The sequence below is a fragment of the Oryzias melastigma genome, linkage group LG15 (assembly GCF_002922805.2).
Source record: "Oryzias melastigma strain HK-1 linkage group LG15, ASM292280v2, whole genome shotgun sequence".
Taxonomy (NCBI): Eukaryota; Metazoa; Chordata; class Actinopteri; order Beloniformes; family Adrianichthyidae; genus Oryzias; species Oryzias melastigma.
Genome location: NC_050526.1, coordinates 24,370,293 through 24,389,459, shown reverse-complemented (window position 1 = coordinate 24,389,459; position 19,167 = coordinate 24,370,293). Strand labels below are relative to the sequence as shown.

Sequence of the window (19,167 nt, the reverse complement as noted above, 5' to 3'; positions counted from 1 at the left end):
AGTTTTTCATTTTGAGAAGTTTTTTCTTCAAACATGTAGCTTTATAGAGAACCAGCATCTTGTCAGCACGCCTACTTTTGCATAGAAATGCATCGATCTTGAGAAAAGAATAGAAACACACCAGTGTTTGTCATTAAGTGCTCTGCTAGTAGAGTGTCAGACTGCAGATCAATGAGTTTAAGCTGATTATCACCAAGTGCATTTACTCCCAGTACAAATGAGAGGACAAGCAGTCACATGCATTTTTATCTTAATTGCTTCAGATTTGCAGTTTTAAAATTCAAAAAGGAACAAAGTAATTTACATCAATGTTGGTTGAAGAGGAGAACTTGTCCTTAAGACATTTTTTAAACTAATTAACTGTGCATTGTATTGAATTAATGTGTGAATTTCCTAAAGTTTGGCTCTTTGTTTGTTTGTGTGGTCATATCAACAGAAAGTACAAAATCTGAGCTTATATGTAAGAGCCAGTTGACTCTTGAATATCTGTTGTCCGGATCTGTTCACTTGACCCAAGCTGACCTATCTGACTGTTACAGCCTCCCAGGACTTAAAGACCAAATCTGTTCTTTGCAACTTTTTATCTCTGTTGTTTGCGGTACAAGGTGGTTTGGTTGTCATTGTGCTAAACAAAGCCTCTAAAGCCACAGGTGTCAAACTGTGGGACACAGGCCTCAAGGGTCAGTGCCCTTCCTATTTTCCAACTAACCTGCAATTGTAGCTTCTTAATGGCAAAACACACCATATCCAGGTAATCAGCAGCAGATAAGGCAGGGTTTCTGAAAACGCAGCAGGATGCCACCCTTCGAAGGCAGTCTGAATCCCGGGCTTTCAGCAAAATTGTAAAGAAAAAAAAAAGCCACAGAAATGAGCTTTGAGAACATCTCATTTGATAAGCAATGACTGGACAAATCAAAGGAAACCTTATTCTTTGTGTGTCAAACTACTATAGTGCTCATGTTAAGGGATTGTTTTATGTCTTCCGTTTATTTTTTACATTTTTAATGATACTTTGTGCTTTTAAATTTATGTAAAGGTAAATTCCTAATAACATATGAAAACAAAGTGGTAATTAATAGATGTACAGAAACATATTGATGCAATTTCAAATTATTATGGACTTTTATGTAAAGTCTTTGCTTCTAAGAACACATTTCTTTCAAATTTGATGTCTTGCGTTGGTCACCTATAAAGACTCCACGGTTGATATATATTTTTTTCTATTTTCTAGTGATCTGGACTGGATTGGACCAATAAACTCTTAAATTATTTATAATGGGTTAAGTGGTTGTAATATTAATTTAGCTTAGTTTCTTACTCTCTCTGTGTATAGCCTTGAGGCATTATCAGTTGTGAATTGCCAATTTATAAATAAAGATAGTTAATTTTAACTTCTACAAAAAACATAATTTCAAAAAAAAAAAAAAAATACCAAAAGTAAACATTTAACTGTTTTTCACAAGTTCGATAAGAGCCTTTTCTCTGGTGCATCATAGTTACCTTCAGATTGGTAAAATCCAAGAAATTCTTCAGCATTGACACAAAAATCCTTTTATACACCGTGTGATCTTTGATGAGTTTGAAGGCTTAGTCTGTTAAGCTAGGCTTCAGACGGGGTTTGTCCATTCCTACTTCATGGATCCTTCAGTGCTTCAAAGCAGCGGTGCATAAAACCCTTAAGCAACAGGTCAAAACATCCCTGGGCCTTTTAAATAAATCATTGTTTTGCTCCTTGCATTGTTAATACTGCAGAAGAAGAGTTTGAGTGGAAGCGGTTCTTGTTCGATGAGCAAATTTTTTTGTATGTTTTCCAACTTTCCTTATCAATTATTTACATATTGTTTGTCCACCTACATTTGTTAATTTAGTTTCTTTTTAGAACAAGCTTTTAAAGCTTTTAAAGATGGAAAAAATAATGGAATGTAGGTTTAAGTAAAAAAACAATAATAATAAAAAATGATCAAAAAAATAATAAAAAATGAATAAAAGGACATTATTTTACATTTTGACATTATTCAAAAGGTTTTTAATAATGTAAAGGGACATTATTCAAAACCTTTTGTAAAAAGGATTAAAAAAAAAAGAGAAAAAAGTGTCACCCTGCTGGGGTGCCTTGAACATTTTGTCCAGCATTTAGGGTTTCTTCATCTTTGAACTAAATACACATACACTCATTTTGACTGCAGCTTTAGTTATCTTTTAAATTTTTGTTTTCTGTTTTAACATAATTAATATATTAACATTGAACTTGGAAGTTCTTGCTCCTTATGTTGACTCTAACCAAATCTAACAAGTTATCATTATCAACAGATGCTGATGGTTTTTGAGGATATTTATTATTTTACTTGACTTATTTTGTTGTCAAAAGTACTTTTGGAAGTTTAACAGTTAAAATTATAAACAATGCTTGATTTAATTTGAGTATTAACTCTTATAGCTGATGATGGCACCATGCTTGTAGAGAGTTATAAAAGATGAAAACAAAAGTCAAGTAGTTTATGTTAAAGCCTGGTGCTTAAAGAATAATCATAATCTTTTAACAATTAAAATAATTTATATTTTACTTTATATGTTTTTTCAACATTCACCATTGAACACAAAAGACAAATCTCTTTGCTACATTATTCTAATATATGTTTCATGCTGTATTTATTTTTCCATTTTTTGTGTAGCAGCTCTGAAATTGTTTAACCTTAAAAGTGACTAGCTTCCCCCTCCTAAATCATCTGCATAGAGAGTAATTGATGATTCATGGTACCAGCACCTGACCTACGTTTTAATATTAATGTTATGATTAGTTTCACACCTGCAGGACTTTCCTCTCTGCAGGTTTACAAGTCGTATCTTAATGTTTGAAGCTCAGTTTTTGCAAATATGTGTGAATATAAGTTGATTTCCTGGAAGACTAATAACCAAAGCTGCTGAACTAATGTATTTCACAATAAAAGCTGTCAAAACATGAACATATTTTTGTTTGCTGAATAGCAGCTCAATTCACAGAAAATGCCAGATTTTTTTTTTCTTATCAAACCTTGGGTTTTCATTTGTACCTTGAAATTATAATTTTGACACCAAGATATTTCTAAGATTCCCCTTTGTAGCCATTTGAAACTTATTTTCATCTAATTGCTGGCAGTGCAGCTTAAACATTGAAACAATTTTGTTATTGAATAATTAACAATAGGTTAATTGAAAGATTTATTGTGAAACTATCATGGTGTTTCAAGCTTTACTTGGCCTAGTTATTTTTTAGACCTGTTTTGCTGGCATAAAATGTTCAGGCATGGGGTAAAATAATATTTTTGCAAATGAAGTGGGCCAGTTTTTTGGGGTGCAAAAAAAGTGCTGACACCAAGACAACTTTCAAACTTAAGATAAATCTATATGGGGCAGTTATATTAACCACTACTCAAACTATCCAAGAAAATAACATGTAGTATTAGGCAATCCACACTAAATTATACTCATAGAAAAAAGGATGCATATGGTAGTCACTAAATATTGGAAGTATACTTTGAGGGTATCACATTTGTGAAGTTTAAAGAACATACTTCATTTTGTGGGAAGATCCATGCATATAACCTTACAGTTGGATGAAAAGAATGGAGTTCATCTTAGGTAAAAATGTTCAGATGGTTCTATGGTGGCTGGGGAGGTACAAAAGTTTTGGTTCTTGGAGGAAATCATAATCGGGAATAGAAGACTGTTGTAATAGCTATTATATACTGCTTTGTGTGTTTTTGCATAAAATGAATATCTAATTGTTGGCCTGGTGTTTTTCCTCTTTCTTTTTAATCAATACAGCTCTGTACTCCATCATACTCTTCTGTGTCTTCCTTTGGATCCCGTTTGTGTATTTCTACTATGAAGAACAGGATGATGACAACATGAACAAATGCTCGGTAAGAATTCTCTAGTCTTCCTAGACATGAAACATTGTAACCTGCATTCACAAGATGTTCTTACAAATTCAAAATTTGAATGGTTAATTTTTTATATGTATTGCTTTTAGCCTAAATAAACAAAATGCTTTAAAATGTTGTGTACATTTTAGTAATTTATTCATTTCCAGTGGCAGTAGCTAAAATTACTAGCATTTGCAAATATCAAAGAAAAGAAAATTGAAAATGAACAGAAGGATTACACAGTTTCAAAATGTTAAAAATTACACAAACTTTGGGTATTATACAAATTAATGAATAAATATATGGTTTTATTTATAATTCAAAGCAAAAAAAAAAAAAGCAAAAAAAATATTGGCTGTGACAACCCAGGATATTGCTCTAGCTGCTGTGTTTCTATGGAAAGCGTTATCAGGCGTTTTCCTATATGTTGTATCCTATATGCAGGCTAACATTTGCTGTAGTTCTACTGTGCATGAAGAACACTTCCACTTTTCAGTGCACACAGTTCTGCATACCATACCATTGCTTTTGACTCTGCAGTGTTCCTCTCTGCTGTTGGAGAACAACTACTACATATTTTTTGACAACAAAAAAAGTTGGGACTCTTTGGAAAAAAATAAAAATCTGTACCCTGTGCCTGTCTCACCTAATTCTCTCTTACGTATGTTTGCGTGTCGTATAAGTGTTCCTTACAACCTGTTGTCTGCAGCATGTCCGTAGAAAAAAATGTGTGAACATTTTCTCTAACAAGCGGTCTATGACCTTAACATTTTGTGCATGCCCGATGCAGTTTTGCCCACAGACGGCTGTATTCTTTCATAAGGGCATTTTGACAAAGGCGTAACATTAGATTTGAGTAATTTGCATTTTAGATTCCAATACGAACCCTCTGTGAGAGTTCAATAAATCTTGAGTACAAAACTCCTTCATCATTATTCAAATTGTTAACTGGTCTGTATGTGTTGGAAGTAATTTTAGTTTCTATTTGAACAGAAATCTGTCCAGACATCTTCGTCTTAATCTGTATCTGTACTAATCTCTTAAATTCATAATAGGTTTTATCTATGAGATGACCCTCTCACATCTTTTGGATGTGAGGCATTAATATAAACCAAATTGAACCGTCATTGTGATGCTTGTTTCTGTGATTGCAGCAGTGAAGACCTGCGTCTTGTTTACAGTGCTATGTTCATGTTTCCAAGAAAGACACTGTCAAATTCATAATTCATAACACAAACACATTCAGCTGCAATTATGGTCGTGCATGCAAATGGCTACAAATACATGGAAGAAACAACAAAGTGGTTTTATTGTTCAGAGATGCTACACAAATAAATTGTACATATTAAATCTCTACTTACTAAAAAAAGTCTTTCACAATGCTTGTGTGCCCAGAGAAAGAATCCCCTCTGAATGAACACAATATCTGTTTATCTGTTATTCGTTTTATTGGGTCAAAACTTATTGATAGTTTTGAACAAATTACAGGCATTACATCTAAAATTCTCCTTCAAAAGTTTCTAGTGTGGGTAATGATACCGCTCTGTAAACCATATATTTAAAATGTCAGTCAAGAAATTGGTTCTTTTCTCCTTTCTGCTGTCAGTTTGGAGCTGACTGCGGCACTTTCTCTGACAGACACATCCTCTATATTCCTGCATTTGAAGAAACTTGAATATTCCTGGAAATAGCTTGTCGTATCTGCTAATTCCAACTGGATCTGCACTCCCTAGCACTCTTTGACACTCATTGTAGTTCTTATCAAAATAAAGTATGACCTCACAATGAATAATATTTCACTTTGTGGCAATGATTGATCATTTAAATGTTCTGCTTTTATTATAGCAAGTGAAAAACGCTCTGAAGTACACAGTTGGATTTGCCATTGTCTGCGTGGTGCTCCTTTTAATTGGGTAAGTCGGGGACATGGATTGCTTCTTCTGCTTCAGTACACGACAGGTAATGGGGGTTTGGATACACCATTGTGTGGAGTTAATGAAAGGAGAATGCCTTCATACGGCTACAGGGCCGTTTTGTCTGGCCACGATAAACCACGGGGGAGGAAAAGCGACGCACCTTGTCTAAAAATAGGATTCTTCTGTTGTCTGAAGGCAATTCAGTGTGTTTTCCTTAACCAAAACACACTTAGAGGTGACAATGTATACTGAATCAAGAAATACAGTATGAGGAGATGCCAATACACATTTTTCTATAAGTTTTACTTCGGTTTAGTTCAATAGCACTTAATAGATTTCTATTGCAGCTGTGAAAGCAACTTACCAAAAGTCCAAACTATGGGATTGAATGCGCTCCCTCAACCGTCAAATGGTTTGCTGGAAAAAAAGCTTATCTGCTTTGGGAAAATAAAGGACACATGGTTACACTTTTGTACATCCCGAAGAAAGTACATTTTATGTCAAGAAACAATTTAGTTTTTTTTTTAAATCTCACATAGCCATGCCTTTGTTTCTGTGTTATGTTGGTACTTACAATACCTATAGCTTTTACTCTGCACTGCCTTTTTGATACTTGGAGGCAAAACTGTTTTATATGATGTTTGTCAACAGATCCTTGCAGCACAAAGACAAAAAATTCAATTGATTGTACTGTTTCAGTTCAAATATTATTGGAGGAAGTGTGACTTTTCAAATGTGCTGTGAGATCATTAACTATATGCTAAGGAGCTCGCGTTAAAGGGAGCTGATGTATTCTGGTAAATTTAGAATAAAATCAAACAATGGTGGTCAGAAAGTTGAAAAGGACTTCAATTAAGCCTGGAAGTTTTTTTGTAAAGAACATTCTGCTGCATTGTTGTCTAAAGAAGTGTTCAAAAAGTTGATTAAGTAGTGTTTAAATTGTAGAAACCTACTATTCACAGGGATTTGTTTATTAAAGTTCAGCTGTAGCAGCTAAAACCATTAAAAAGACTTTATTTTGTGCTCAAAACAAAACAAAACAAACAAAAAACCCTTCATTTCAGTATGAGCAAATGTCTCTTGATTTGTCCATTTCCTGTTTAAATGTATAGTAAAGACATTTCTTTTTTTAAACATAATAAACAAACCAATACTATATTCAGATACTGACTACCTTTTACTTTTATTTTTTACTACAATCACCTTCCAGGACATGTAAAAAAAGCGAAGGTAAACATTTGTAACTAAATGTATTTGGCTAACACCCTGTCAAAAATCATTTTGTTGTTTCAGAGCATTTGTTCCACTTGAGGCTCCACCTAGTCAGAACTCGACTCAATGGGAGAAAGTGCAGTACCTTTTTGAGGAGCTTGGCAGCAGTCGTAAGTCCCACCTTTGTCTTATTTTTTAAAACTCTTCTCACTGTTATTTTTTTTCTTCACTAAAAACATATCTCAGTTTGAATACATTAATTCTTCCAGGGTTCAACTCACAACTATTGCAAATATTTTCAATTACATATATTTAAAAATGTCAGATTAAGTTGTTTTTTCCTGTTATTTGGTTTTGTTAGACATATATTTAATCTTCAACTAAATATTGAAAACATCATTTTACCTATTTGTTTACATCAATATTAGAGCTTCTCAACTACTTTTTCATGCAAAGACACCTAAAATGAAAGTTTAAAATGGCTTTCCTCCATCGCTACATGCTTGACTATGAGCATCATTTCACATGGGTAGAATTCTCATCAACTTCGACAGTACTGTGTCGAAGTTTGAACTTTTGCAGCACTTCTATCATGAAAAAAGATGTATAGAGCTTTTGTCACATTTATTTTGATTTCTTTAGATTTAAATTACCGGTAAATATTATTATTCTCTTCATATTATTATTATTATTAATATTATTATTTGTATTATTATTTACTGCAATATTATTATTCTCTAAGGATAATGTCATATTAAAATTATATGTTAATGTAGAAATCTGTCTATTGTAAGCAACCATGACAACAGGTGTTCAGAGAAACTAAAGGTCTTTTTTTTTAAACGTATACATTTTACTGCAGAACAACCAAACAGATCAGATTTTTTTTTATTATGTGTTCTATTGTTTATCTTTGCATAACTGTTTTTCAAAGGGAAGTTGTTAGATTTTTTTTTTTTTGCTGTTATCCTTGGTACAAAACATGACTGACAATAGAAATGTAGGTGTAAATTGCTTATTTGACAAGTGGTTGTGTTTTAAGTGGAATAATGTCTTTTGGAGTATCCATTATCAGAAAAAAATAGACTTTAGCGGCTTAACCATTCTCAGTCATTCCAGGCGCTACTTTGCACATTCATTCCTGGTATTAAGCAACTTATCAGGTATTAGACCATGCATTTTTAAACTTCATTATCCTTCACTTGATTAGTCAAGAATTGCAGTGGGATATTATTTCTGGGGCATGATTACTGATCCACCTTTTTACTGGAGTCACAAAATGTACTGAAATGATTTGTTTCCAGCTCAGAAACTTACACTTATTATGAATTATCTAATGAAATAATTGAGTATATGCATGGACTTTTCTGCCAATATCTTACTCAATAATTGTATTCAGAAGCTGTGCCTTTACATCTTAAGTACAGTAGTCTGGTGAATTGAAAGGAATTATCCTTCCATTAAAAATATGCTAGATAGATGAAATCTCTGTAGAGCCATCCTCTCTGAGCTTTTTAACTTGTTAAATGGAACGACGAATATTATTGTTGTCGTGCTATTTAAAGAATATTGCCAGATCTAGACTCCTCACAATGCTTTGGCCTTTTGCCACTTGGGTATTAAAGAGAAATAAAAAAAGCATCTGCCTGTCTGCATATTTGTGGACCCCTACATGCTTTTTTCAACCACTCTCCTTTTTGCACGGGGGAGAATTGACTCAACTGCTGTGGAAATATAATCATCCTGCCGTTTTCCAATTCTTTGTTACATACTTCTCCAGATGGGAGGTTAATTGTTAAAAGAAAAACACTTAATTGTCAAACTGCTTTCCTCATGACAGGCGTTTTAAAAGGTCACAGTAGAATTTATTTTATATACTTTTGATCAGTACAGTATTTTGTTGGCCCGTGCAGTGCATGTTGATATCTACTGGTGGATGACCTCTCATTCTATATGACTTCTTTTAACTTTTATATTACTTAAAAAAGTACAAAATTGGATAACACATTAATTCATTTTGGGGCCATGGGGTTGCTGGGGCCTATCCCATTTACTCTTGGTCAGAGGTGGGGGAACACTCTGGACAGATCACCAGTCAATTGCAGCGCCAAAACCAAAATACAATTAGTATTACTCCCAACATCCACTTTATCATTTACCACCCATCACCTACACACTCTATGCTGTCACTTTGAGAGGGGTCATCAGGGCCACTGAAGGCCATCCTCTCTATCCCAGGGCAAGGGGCTTGTGGTCTCTGAACTCCACTGCAGGTCCTCACATTATCTATTTTCTATTAAACATAGATTTTGGACAACTGGTGGAGGGAAAGCCCACACATGCACCAAGAGAACATACAAAAGAAAATACAGACCTGGGATTACAACCAGCTGATCCTCTCCACTCTCATGCATCTGGCCTAACATCCTAAAAGACTATATCAAATTTCAGGGATATATAATAGGAGAACCAGTCAAACGTTTGGACACACCAAAATGGGCCTTTGGCTGACTAAAGCTGAAACTCAATTGTTTTTTTTAAGTCAGAAAATTAACATTGTGTTTAAATGCATTATCTCCCTAGTGTTAACATTTAAACTCGGTTATCCTTTTCTGCATCAAAATGTGTCTTAAAATCCAAAATCTACTGCTAAAGGAGTCCTGAACATCTTTTCCCATTTGGCTCATACAAGAGTAAAAAAGCTACATGGATAGTCTAGTAAAATATACTTCATTCTGAAAAGCACTGCTGAAAATAGACAGTATTCTCCATGCTGAATCCATGGAAAATGTTCTCAAATGAAAGGGTAATGAACTAAAATGTATATTCATTCCTTTGGGGAACAGCTCATAGACATGTTTTTTTCCTTTTCTTTTGCAAAACACATGGCTTTTGTCTACTTCACCAAACCTGGCACTAAACAAAGGCATTAAAAATCCCCATGAAATGCTTTAGAACAGCCATCAAGCATTGAAATGTTAATTTTTTGCTGAGTAGTCAAACTTTAGCATTTTCTTTTTATTTTTAACTGAGCACAAACATGGTGTAACTATATTGTTCACCCTTGTGTTCAACTACATTCAGTGTGTTTTTAAACTAATTTGATTAATTATGAAAACAGCACTAATTCCATATCCCCCAAATTCTGAATCGATAACCCTAAAGGATTCCACAGTCAAGGAGAAAGACGAAAATGCATTTGCATTTGGTTAAGCTGATGTCAGGCTTGGCTTTTTGTGAAATTGCTTCTGAAAGGAATTTGAGGAATCCATAGAGACACCTTTGTAGTCCTTAGCTATTTATTTGAACTGGAACTCCATGACAGAAAGAATCTTAACAGGTGAAAGAGACAATAATTCTCCTCATCAGTCCCTGTCTTCTGTCTGTATGCTTGACAGCTGGTGTGACACCCACTGCTGCCCCTTCCTGATGGGTGGCCCTCTGTCTGCCTCAAAGGTGGTACATATCATCCAAACACTGAAAGACACAGCTGTTGAAAATAGTTAATGACCTCAATGTGGATAAGGACAATGATGTCAAAAATGTCAGCCAAGCCAGTCTTTTCCAATTTTTTTCTTCATCCATTTTTTAAGTCAAGTTCTGAATATTTATTCAATGATCTTAAAAAAAATGCCTTAAAAAATTGCAATTTCCTTAAGGTGCATTAAAAGCTATGGGCAACTCATTTATTTCATTTGAATGTCCACCAATATACAATTTATTTTGACAGATAAACTTTAAATTCTCTCCTGTGGGATGTAAAATACTTTATTTGTTTCTGTCATCAGCATTTGTCTGCAGGAAAAAAAAGATTTGTTAGCTGGCATATATTTTTAATTACACTATTTATAATTTTATTTGAGATTAGATAAATATAATTATTATATATAACCAGAGAGAGAGAGAGATTTTTGATTAAATACCATTTACTCTCATTACAACTAGAGAAAAAAGTTTTTCTTGAAACACGCTTTATTCAAAAAAGCTCTTTAAGAAAAACTTGAATCAAGCTGAATAAAAGTTACAGAAGTATCTCTAAAAGCCTCAATTTCAATGTGTGTCCAGTGAAACAAACCATGTACAAATAAAGAGAGTTCAGCTTTGTTGCTGCTCTCTTTTGGCCTGGGCATGATGTTAAGACGACTGTTAGAGCACAGCTGAGAATGCTCATTGAGGTGAAAAAGCAATCCTAAAGTCAGATAAAGATTTACAGAACTGTCAGGTGCTAACATTTTTGAATAAGAACAAACATTAACCCTTGTCCCATCTTATGGGGTTCAGATGACCCCACCCTTATATTGATGTGTGATCCCTCCCATGATAAAGGTGGACAGGGTTTTATGTCTGCCACGGACACCGGTGAAGATAAAAAATAATAATAAAAAAAGTTCAGTGTGCTGTCTTGTTGGGTCCAGATGACCCCACTTTTAATGTAAACATGCTTAGGATAGCACAAGGGTCACACAAGAATGAAATTCTTGTTTGACACTCAGAACACCTGGATGTTCCACAGAACTATTGGCAAACTGGACATATGGAACCAAAACTGAATTGTTTGGAAAGAACACACAACTCTATGCCTGGAGAAAATACTCACTGACATGAATGAATGAATGAATGAATGAATGAATGAATGAATGAATGAAATGGTTTATTTCAAGCAATCAGGTAATAATATATAAAATAACATCACATAATAAATCACAAGTAGATCGCTTGAAAGGGAGTGGAAGGAAGCGAACTTATATAATCCCACCCCGGCTCGACCATACCATTTTCTCTACATGAATGTTCAATATCCGGTTCAGGACTTAATATTAAATATTCATACTCTACAATCATAGATTCAAGCTATAAAGGATCATTAATATAAGTGATGTAATTAAATTTCAAAACATCCACAGACAAATCATTTATATTATTCAGTAACACTAATCTAATTATTCTCAATAAAAAAAGACAATTTGTGCACATTGTATTAATCAAAGAATGATTATAATAATACAAAAAGTAATAAGTTGAAAAGAAAAAAAAGATCAAGAAGTTGTCCAGAATCAGTGCTACATCACAGTTTAGGAGCAAGTTCAAGGCCACGTAATCATTCTTTGTTGTTATGACTGAGACACTGTCAAGTTCTCATATTAAGGGAATTGTGCTCAAGTTCTGCAGTTCAGAATTGGGTCAAAGTTCACATTCAGAAGTCCCGTGAGAATAACATTTCATCCGTACTTGTTGATCCATGTCATGCATTCTTCTCTCCAGGAGATCTTGGCAATTGTCCTGTTGCTCATTACGTGCCTTTTCCTGTTGGAAATCTTCCACGAGTTGTAACAGTGGTGATAGCTTATCCTCAAGCTCTAACAGTGTTATCTTAGCATCCATGAGTAGCATCAGAGTTAGTTTAGCTTGTATATCAGCAAGCGCAATCTTGAGCTCTATCAAATCGGCTTCAAAATTTTTCTTCGATGCCTTCACCAACTCTCCTCGTTGCAGTAGCTGTTTTGCAGTAGCTTGGTGATTAAAGTCGCTTGTGAGCAACTTAAAACTCTGCTGCTCGTGACCCGTAAACAGGGACATCGCAACATAATCTCAACTGTGAAATATGGTGGAGGGGCATCATGGCTTGGGCTGCTTTGCTTTAGGGCCTAAATGGATTGCTGTCATTGATGGAAACATGTTTTTTTTTACATGTTCCTGGAAAACTTAGAAAAAGAAAAACATCTCTCCACCAACTAAAGCTCAACAAGGTTAGGTGATGCAACATAGAAGGAAATCAACAACAAATAAATAAATCTTCTAGAATGGCTCAGTCAAAGACCTGATCTCAACTCAACTGAGATCTGTGAAGAGAGTAATTCACACCAAACATTCTAAGAACACTCCTGAAGCTGTTTTGTAAAGAGAAATGCTCCAAAATTCATTGTAAGCATTCTGCAGGTCTGATGAGTTCAGGTGACTGCTCTCAAAGAAGAGTCAACCAGTTATTAGTCTAACGATTCATGTTCTCTCTCCACCTGTCTCTAGGAAAATTACATTTTGTGTCAAATTAACCAAGGAAAACATATAATGTATGTGTGGTAATAGTTTATGTTTTTCTAATGTTGTGACTTATAAAAACACCATAGCATATTTTCTATTCAAGTCATACAGAAATCCAAGTAATACCTAAGGTTTTACATACTTGATCTTGCAATTGAAATGTAACATCACATTACATCAATAAAACATTTAATTGAACGTTGGCAACTATTATTCATGCATATTCTGATTATGTTTTATATTTTATCATTTTTACTTACAGATGGTCTACCAGCTTTGGCTTTCTCCATCAGCTCTCTGACCTTGATTGGCATGCTGGCAGTAATAACTTACACGGTGAGTTCAGACTTTTAGTGATTATTTGTATATTCCTTTTTTTTTAATTCCTAAGGCTTTCAGCAGTTTTTCTATTTTGAATTGACTTCTTAATGATGTCAATTTTTCATAGCGATTCTCCAAATACCTAGACTGTGACAATTCCCTGGAGGTGATGCTGCTTTCTCAGAGTAGCCACACATATTATTGTTCCTACTGCAAAAAGTGACAAGACACTACACGAGTGTCACATCTTTGAAAGAGATAAAAAATGACAGCTAACCTCAATCTGTCCACTTTGTGTTGGTCCTACATTTTCCCATTTGACAAATTACCCAACAATTAAATGTTGAGCTCCTAATTAAGAACACACAACATGGCTGTAGATTGGAGTGTCAATCTACCTTTAGGACATTAAATTCATCTCAGGTGGGATTTCATTCACGGCTATTTCTTGCTTTTGAAGCTCTCTGAAAAATTGATAAATGTCTAGTTTATTTTGCAGCTTTGGATTTTGCTTCTACTTGTACTGCCCAGTGTTTCTTTGGTGTCTGTAAAGGCCCTGGGGGAGTCAAAACTCCTCTGTCTGTCTTTAATCTTGCTGTTCTTGTTTAGTTGAAGTTGATCAAAGGCAACAATAAGAAAATGACTTTCTCTTTTGTGTTGTTATAAACTACACAAACTGTTACATTTTCAATATCTGTAAAAGCAGATATTTAATGATAAATTATTTGAAATAGTCACTTTCTTTTCTATTTTAAGATAAGATAATATAAGATTGTCCTTTATTCGTCCCACAGTGAGGGAAATTCCAGTATTACAGCAGCATTACAGCATTATAATCACAACCTAGAAGCAACTCCTGTGATAATACAGTATACACTGAGCACAAGCTCTTTCAATTTAAAGCACCCCCCCCCCCACACACACACACACACCCTCACCCTTAATACAATTAAATAAAATAAATAAACCCAAAAAACAACAATCAGTTCATTTACCTAAACTTTAACTCCTTTTGTGTTCTTAGCTGTCCTAAGCTATGTGCTTCGTTTTGTGGTTGCATTGTGATTTCATGAAAACACTGAGCTTACTCCAAATAGTTCTTTGAGGATAACATCCTATAAAAACCATTTCAACACAACTGAAGTTGTTATTTTAATTGGTCATTTGTTAGGACTTTCTATTCAACTTAGATGGAGCAGTTTAGTAATGTTCAAAAAGTGTGATTTTTGGCAGTATATTTCCCACTGGAAATATATACTTGGAAGCAGTGGGTGCAGTTCACTTCACTTAAAGAACACTTTTTTTTTTCTCAGCAGGACCACACACACACACACTTAAAATTGTCTAAACAGTTATTGTGTTCTTTAAGAAGTACTCACACTATCCTCAGTTTTCTCTCATGGTGTGCTTTTGCCAACTACATTATGCTTGCTCTGAATCAGAAGCTGAAACATTGTAAGATTAAACTCGGCGCTGTTTGCTTGTTACCTGTGTCCATTCAACTGACAGTTACCTTTTTATTTATTTATTTTATTGAGTCTTGACTTGAAGGACATCTGCGGTGAAACTCAGTTTCCTGTGGCCCAAGGTTTATAGGGATGCTGCTCACCCTTCTCTTGGCTACTCAAAGCTAAAAGAATAAATATGCTGCTTTGTAAAATGTTGGAGAAGTTTACAAAGGTGATAGAACAAACTTTTTGGAAGTAAATCCTCATCTAAGCCCAAGGGTTTAAACATTTGTTTCACCTTCAATTGCTCCTAGTTAAATCAGTTGCATGAGCTTACTTACACCAGTACTGGTTGGGTCTACTTTCAATACTGACCACTTCCAGTAAAACAAGCTGTGTTGTTTTTCTGCACTTTAAATGCCCCTCTTTCTGTTAATGACATATGAGTCAGAACTGAAGAGGCAGTTTCTAAGTGAGATCAGTTGACGGATCCTGGGACCCACACGGACGTTCATCCCACAGGCATTATCTGAAACTTTTGGCAGTTGATTTATAACCAAAATCATTTTTCCCTGTCCTAACGAGGTGTCAAATATTAATCAGGACAGACAAGGCCACAGTAAATTGTATAAAAACAGACAGGGGTGTCTGACATCCCTGTGGCTGTGCATGCTGGCTCACAGGCTGATCACTTGGAGCAGTGCACATGTTCTGTCACAGCGGGCCTCCCATGTGCCAGGGCTGCTTGTACTCTCCTCTCCTGGGGAAATCCGTTGATGATGGTCGAGAATCTTTATAGACAGTCATCAGTGAACCCATATGTTTCACAAGTAAATGCCTTGGGTTGGCTTTTTCTTAAAACGAACCTGTAACAAAATTAATTGCATATTTATCTAGATGAAACACAAAATCTTGGGACACACAACCAACTGTTGTAGTATCTATAAAAAATGATTTGTTAAGCATTTGGTTGAATTGTTCTGACACATTCAGAGAGTTGGTTGCCTTTTGGTAGCTAAAGTTAATTAAAGGATTGCATACTCACTCTGCTACTAAGCTTTTTCATTTCCTAGGCTCTTATCAGGGATGTAACTGTCTCAAGAGTTCTGCATCTCAGCAAGTTGGGTTGCTCATCACACTTTTTCTCAGTTTACAAGCACTGGGCTATTATACTATGTCCGTTATCCATTCCACTGGATGGCTGACTTTTTGTGTTTTAACTAATAGGTACTCTGAAAGCAGTATTTTTTAAAGTGATACATGAAAAGCTGAAAGCTGATTTTAGTAAGCTTGTTTTGTTTTGTTTGTTCATAAGAGAGAGACCAAGTTTCAATGTGTATATTTTTGAATTGAATACAAGTCCAGAGTCAGCTCCTTAGAAAGAACTGTCTTCCTACTCACAATGGGTTTATTTTCTTCATTATAGGCATGTACATGCTGTTTATTAATACTCCAAATTTAAAAATGTCCAAAACACTGATGTTTAAAATATAAAAATCCAACTGAAATTTAATTACTAAACCAGGCTTACCTGTAATCCATTAAACTGTTTTGATATAAAGATCTCCAAAAAATTATTTAAAAAGGCTGAAAGAACTGCACAAGACAGCCTTACTGGCATACTTTCACACATAGTATGTGTTTTTTTTTTACTTCTTTATTACTGCTTAGTAAGCTAAATAGCCAGATAATAATAATAATAATAATGTAAAATAAATAAATAAATAAAGATTTCTAAAAAAGTGTTGTATAATTTAACATGTTAAAATGTTACATTGACTTGGTAAAATTGAAATTCAGATTTATTTATTCATTGAATGGATTTCATTTGTATGGCATTGGCATTTAGTTACAGTACATTGACCTTAATTTAGGCAATGAGTGTGTCTCCATTTGTTTTCTATATTTAGATGCTGCTTATAATAATATCCATATATTTTAAATATACTGTATGTTAGTGCATGTGTTTTCATGGCTTCATATACCCCTGCAGCGACCACATCTACTTCATTAGCTTAACGTTGATTGATTGAACTTGTGCAGGAGGGCTTCTCTTCCTCCTACCTTCATCATCACAAGTGGATAGAGCAACAAAGATGAGGCCTCTGTCTGAGACCTGTGTCAAAGTAATTCTCCCACTTTCCACTCAGAGCGCACAAGACTCTCTGCATAATTTTATCCATTGACTCCCCCCCTCAACTAGCACTCACGTAGAGCCACACACACACATTCCCATCTACTCTGATAGGATATTTTTTTATTGATCGTGTTTGGTTTAAAAAAAAAAAGCATGCATCATTATGTTTGAACTGAAATGTAGAATACAACATAGGGGCTTTTTCCCCATTTGAAATTTCCCTTATGTAGTTGTACTTTTGAGGGGAAGCAAAGTGTTTCTCCAGGGATCTGGGACAGGTTTTCCTTTTATGAGTGTATTTGATATTCGGGACATGCTCTGGCCTTAAGAGCTCTATGATTCATTGCAGGAGGCGACATTCGCCCATAGCAGAGATCCACAGCTGAGACTAATAATAGTGTAGCCTCACTTAGAATCCCATGCTGCCCTGTTAATGCTACCGAACACTGAGAAATGAGTTAAAGTTGTTTTAGAAAAAAATGTATAGGATCTGATGTTTCTTCTCATAAAACATGATAGGAGGTGTGCTGCAGGTTTTGAGTGGACTGAAAGCCTTTGCACAAATGATCAGTTTGTTTTATTTGTGCCCTTGACTACCAATCAGACAGGTTGTAAGAATGGCTCAATATAGTAATCGTATATATGTTTGAATTTTGCTGCACTGTTCTATTGTGGCTCCTTTATGGCGCCCCAGTTTTCTGAATGAATGTCTGTGCTATTATTTATCCACTATTCCCACCAGGAGCAAAAATATGTTCATTTGAAATATCTATAGTGAAAAAGATGACTGATGCATCTAATCCAGATTGTGCCAGCAATTTTGGAAGGAGATAGCTGTCACATGGGGGCACTGTTAAGCTGTAAATGCATCTGGGTGATAAAACGCAGTGATATCCACACAAAATGGTTGCAGAAAATTCTTTAATAAACCTCAGCACAATTATAGATTCCACCATTTTAATATTTCCCTCCAACAAAAACGGCACAGCCTGGGAGGCCTAAAAACTTTGTGTTTAATGTGCGCGCCTGTGTTTGCTTGCCCTTATTGTACTGTTGTCGTGTTCTACCCCGTGATGGGCTTGCAGTCAGGCAACAGTGTGAATGTGTGGGTGGATACACGTGCCATATGTGCCGTCCTGCTCCTACATAATGTGTGATTATATTGGGAGCTTTGTGCTGTCTTTCAGGCATATGGCATGTCTGTCATGCCTTTGAATCTGATAAAAGGCACAAGGAGTGTGCTGTATGAACGCCTGGAAAACACAGAGGACATTGATGATGTCGAGCATCAGATAGAAAAGCTGAAATCCAAGGTGAGTCACTAAATGGCATTAAGCATATACAGTACAAAAGCATTTAACTTAGTAAGTGGCTTAGCTAAACAAAGGAAAATATTCAAACATCCATAATAAACTTTATACTTGAACATTCCTTGGACTGCATGGTCTTTTTAAGTTCATTATCAACAGGACTCCCTGCAGAATCAGTCTCTGCTCTTTATTACATTTTTTCAAAGATTTTTTCCCCCATTTTAGTGCTTTATTATATTCTTAAATATACATATCTTCTATTTAGACCATTATAATTTTTTAATTGGCTTTTTACTATTCATTCACAGCCATATATTATCCAAAATGTTAATTTAAATGTCAAGTTTTTTTCTATACGGATATTTTTCAGCATTTACTTGGAGAGTCAATTACCTTATTCTTTATTGTTCGTTTTACTTCAACATCACATAAAGCCCCCAGCAATATGGGTGTGGAAGGAAAACACGTGTTTACCAAAGTATCTGTTTTTTGTTTGTCTTTGTGTCAGTGTCAGGATGGACGCCCCCTGTCCTCCAGGGACAGACACAACTTGCAGGAGCTGGAGAGTAAACTCCAGGTCCTCCGGCGGAGGGGGAGACACCTGGAAATTGCAGAGAGGAACTGCTGCACCAAAGTAGGCAGTGCTCTCAGACCCATCAAGGTGAGCATCCATTATGAGTGTGCCATTCATACCGATGTAAATCATATATGAATTGTTGGTACTAGGCAATTATCCATAAGACTTTGAACTAGTAAACTTAGTTTTAGTCACATGCAACTGTGGGAGTTGGGAGTTGACCTGTACAGGTGCAGTGAGTTTTTTTGTTACCCGGGCAGTGTGTTTGGGATTGTTGTCATGCTGACAGACCCAGCCATGTT

At 35.2% G+C, this 19,167-nt stretch overlaps 1 protein-coding gene across 1 annotated transcript in view; it reads left to right on the top strand.

Moving 5' to 3' along the window:
* lmbrd1 (LMBR1 domain containing 1) overlaps positions 1 to 19,167 on the top strand; it is a 51,053-nt gene that overhangs the window by 13,453 nt on the left and 18,433 nt on the right. The window contains exons 4-9 of the mRNA XM_024297733.2: positions 3,805 to 3,902; positions 5,751 to 5,818; positions 7,115 to 7,203; positions 13,335 to 13,408; positions 18,166 to 18,291; positions 18,797 to 18,949. Coding sequence (XP_024153501.1) covers positions 3,805 to 3,902; positions 5,751 to 5,818; positions 7,115 to 7,203; positions 13,335 to 13,408; positions 18,166 to 18,291; positions 18,797 to 18,949 — 608 coding nt within the window. The remainder of the gene's footprint in view (positions 1 to 3,804; positions 3,903 to 5,750; positions 5,819 to 7,114; positions 7,204 to 13,334; positions 13,409 to 18,165; positions 18,292 to 18,796; positions 18,950 to 19,167) is intronic.